Consider the following 2,500-nt stretch of genomic DNA (forward strand, 5'->3'; position numbering starts at 1 on the left):
GCCTCCTCCAACACCATCTCCTCCTCCTCCTCCTCCTCCTCCTCCTCCTCCTCCTCCTCCTCCTCCTCCTCCTCCTCCTACCACCACCATCACCACCATGCATAAAAACTAGAATGAGAAGTAATAATAGGAAATACACCACCACCACCACCACCACCACAAGAGAACACAAAGAAGGGTCAAATATCTAGTTTATTGCTTACGAGTTTGGTGTAACAGTAAGATAGCAATGAGAGAAGGTTTATCCCCGTCTAGTGAGTGAGTGAGTGAGTGAGTGAGTGAGTTGGTTGGTTAGTTTCTCATTCAGTTAGAAAATCAGTCATCTGGTTAGTCAGTCAGTCAGTCAGTCAGCCAGTCAGTCAGTCAGTCAACAAGTCAGTCAGTCAATCAGTCAATCAGTCAGTCAGTTATTCAGTCAGTCAGTCAGTCAGTCAGTCAGTCAGTCAGTCAGTCAGTCAGTCAGTCAGCCAACCAGCCAACCAGCCAACCAGTCAGTCAGTCAGTCAGTCAATCAGTCAGCCAACCAGCCAACCAGTCAGTCAGTCAGTCAGTCAGTCAGTCAGCCAACCAACCAACCAACCAGTCAGTCAGTCAGTCAGTCAGTTAGCCACCCATGCAGTTAAGTTAATCATCTTGTTAGTCTGCCAGTCACTCAGTCACCCACTTACACACTTACCCATCCAGTCACTCAGTCACCCACTTACCCAGTCACCCAGTCACCCAGTCACCCAGTTAAGCCAGAGAGTCACTCAATTAGCAACAAGGAACTATGATGCTCTATAAACTACCAACCTTGGCTCATTCTTGCCTTGTCTTGCAGGTTCCCGCCCGACGGAGAGAGAGAGAGAGAGAGAGAGAGAGAGAGAGAGAGAGAGAGAGAGAGAGAGAGAGAGAGAGAGAGAGAGAGAGAGAGAGAGAGAGAGAAAGAGAGAGAGAGAGAGAGAGACAGCACCCAAGCACCATAAACCCACAAACACACACACACACACACGCACGCAAACTTTACATAGTCATAACGGCACAAGTTTTTGCACGCAATCTGAACGCCGCACGCAAAAACACCACATTTTTGACTCGTTCACAGCGGTACACTCGAGGCCGACCACCTGTGCCACTCGAGGACAGTTGTAAGCTTGTCCTCGAGAACATCAAACCCCGAGGACGAGACCTGACACTCGACCAACAAGTTCAAAATGAGTCGCTTCTCTGCTCTTACTCTCGTCCTTCTCATTTTGTCTCCCACAATCCATGACTTCCAAATCTACGGGGATGTTAATGTAAGTGTGTGTGTGTGTGTGTGTGTGTGTGTGTGTGTGTGTGTGTGTGTGTGTGTGTGTGTGTGTGTGTGTGTGTGTGTGTGTGAGATATTCATAAGCCAAACATATTATCTATCTCCTTTCTTATCTCTCCTTCTTCCTTCTCCTCCTCTTCCTCCTCCTTCTCCTCCTCCTCCTCCTCCTCTTCCTTCTCCTCTTCCTTGAGACACAAAAACGAAATAAATGCAAATAACCAGTTCTGTAATCAAGCGCATAATTCTAACCACCTCCCTTCCTCTTCCTCCTCCTCCTCCTCCTCCTCCTCCTCCTCAGGTCTCCCTCAACAGGCTAAGAAGACAAGTGGGCCAGCAGGAACCCCACATGCAGCCCCTTCTCAACCCCCTCATTCCCACCTCCATAGGACACTATCTGGGTGAGTATCCTTCGCTTTCCTTCACTCCTTCATTCATTCCTTCATTCTCTTCCTAGTTCTTTTAGTCTTCGTTTTCATTTTTCTTTCATTCATTTCTTCTTTCTTTCCTTCATTCTTTCATTCTTTATTCTTTCTTTTATTTCTTCGTTCATTATTATTATTTTTTTTTTTTGCTTTTTTCCTTCATTCCTTTTCTCCCTAGTTCTTTTATTCTTTTTCTCTCTCTCTCTCTCTCTCTCTCTCTCTCTCTCTCTCTCTAGTTCTTTCATTTTTTGCTTTATTTCATTCTTTAGGTCCTTCATTCCTTCCTTCTTTCCTTCGCTCTGTCTTTCATTCCTTTCTGTTCTTTCTCTTCCCAGTTCTTTCACTCCTTGGTTCTTTCATTCCTTCTTTCTTCTCTTCAATTTCTTCCATTCTTTCCTTCACTTCCTCTCTCCCTATTTTTTTCATTCTTTTGTGTTTTCATTGTTATTCTTTCATTCCTTCTCTCCTTCCTTCCTTCGTTTTCTTTCATTCCTTCTCTTCCTACTTCTCTCATTCTTTGGTTCTTTCATTCCTTCTTTCCTTTTTCCTTCATTCGTTTCTTCCTCCTTTCATTCACTCACTCCTTCACAAGAACAATGTAAAATAGAACACTTTTAATAACAATAATAATAATAATAATAATAATAATAATAATAATAATAATAATAACACAGACCTTGACAAAGATAGAAAAAAAATAATCAAAGACTAAAAATAGACAAATAAAAACGCTAAAATTTACATAAAAAGAATAAAGAAAATAATAAATTAGAAAAATAAAAGAACA

At 42.6% G+C, this 2,500-nt stretch overlaps 1 protein-coding gene and 1 long non-coding RNA gene across 3 annotated transcripts in view; both read left to right on the forward strand.

Moving 5' to 3' along the window:
• The window catches only part of LOC123513547, a 17,701-nt gene extending 16,815 nt beyond the window's left edge, over positions 1-886 (forward strand). Inside the window, exon 2 of the long non-coding RNA XR_006677396.1 lies at positions 821-886. This is a non-coding gene — a long non-coding RNA (uncharacterized LOC123513547). The remainder of the gene's footprint in view (positions 1-820) is intronic.
• Position 887: 1 nt separating this feature from the next.
• LOC123513544 (mucin-19-like) overlaps positions 888-2,500 on the forward strand; it is an 8,923-nt gene continuing 7,310 nt past the window's right edge. For both annotated transcript variants that reach the window (XM_045270777.1, XM_045270776.1), the window contains exons 1-2: positions 888-1,277; positions 1,590-1,689. In XM_045270777.1, the coding sequence (XP_045126712.1) occupies positions 1,194-1,277; positions 1,590-1,689 (184 nt within the window). In that variant the 5' untranslated portion in view covers positions 888-1,193. The remainder of the gene's footprint in view (positions 1,278-1,589; positions 1,690-2,500) is intronic.

Source organism: Portunus trituberculatus, chromosome 36 (genome assembly GCF_017591435.1).
Source record: "Portunus trituberculatus isolate SZX2019 chromosome 36, ASM1759143v1, whole genome shotgun sequence".
Classification (NCBI taxonomy): Eukaryota; Metazoa; Arthropoda; class Malacostraca; order Decapoda; family Portunidae; genus Portunus; species Portunus trituberculatus.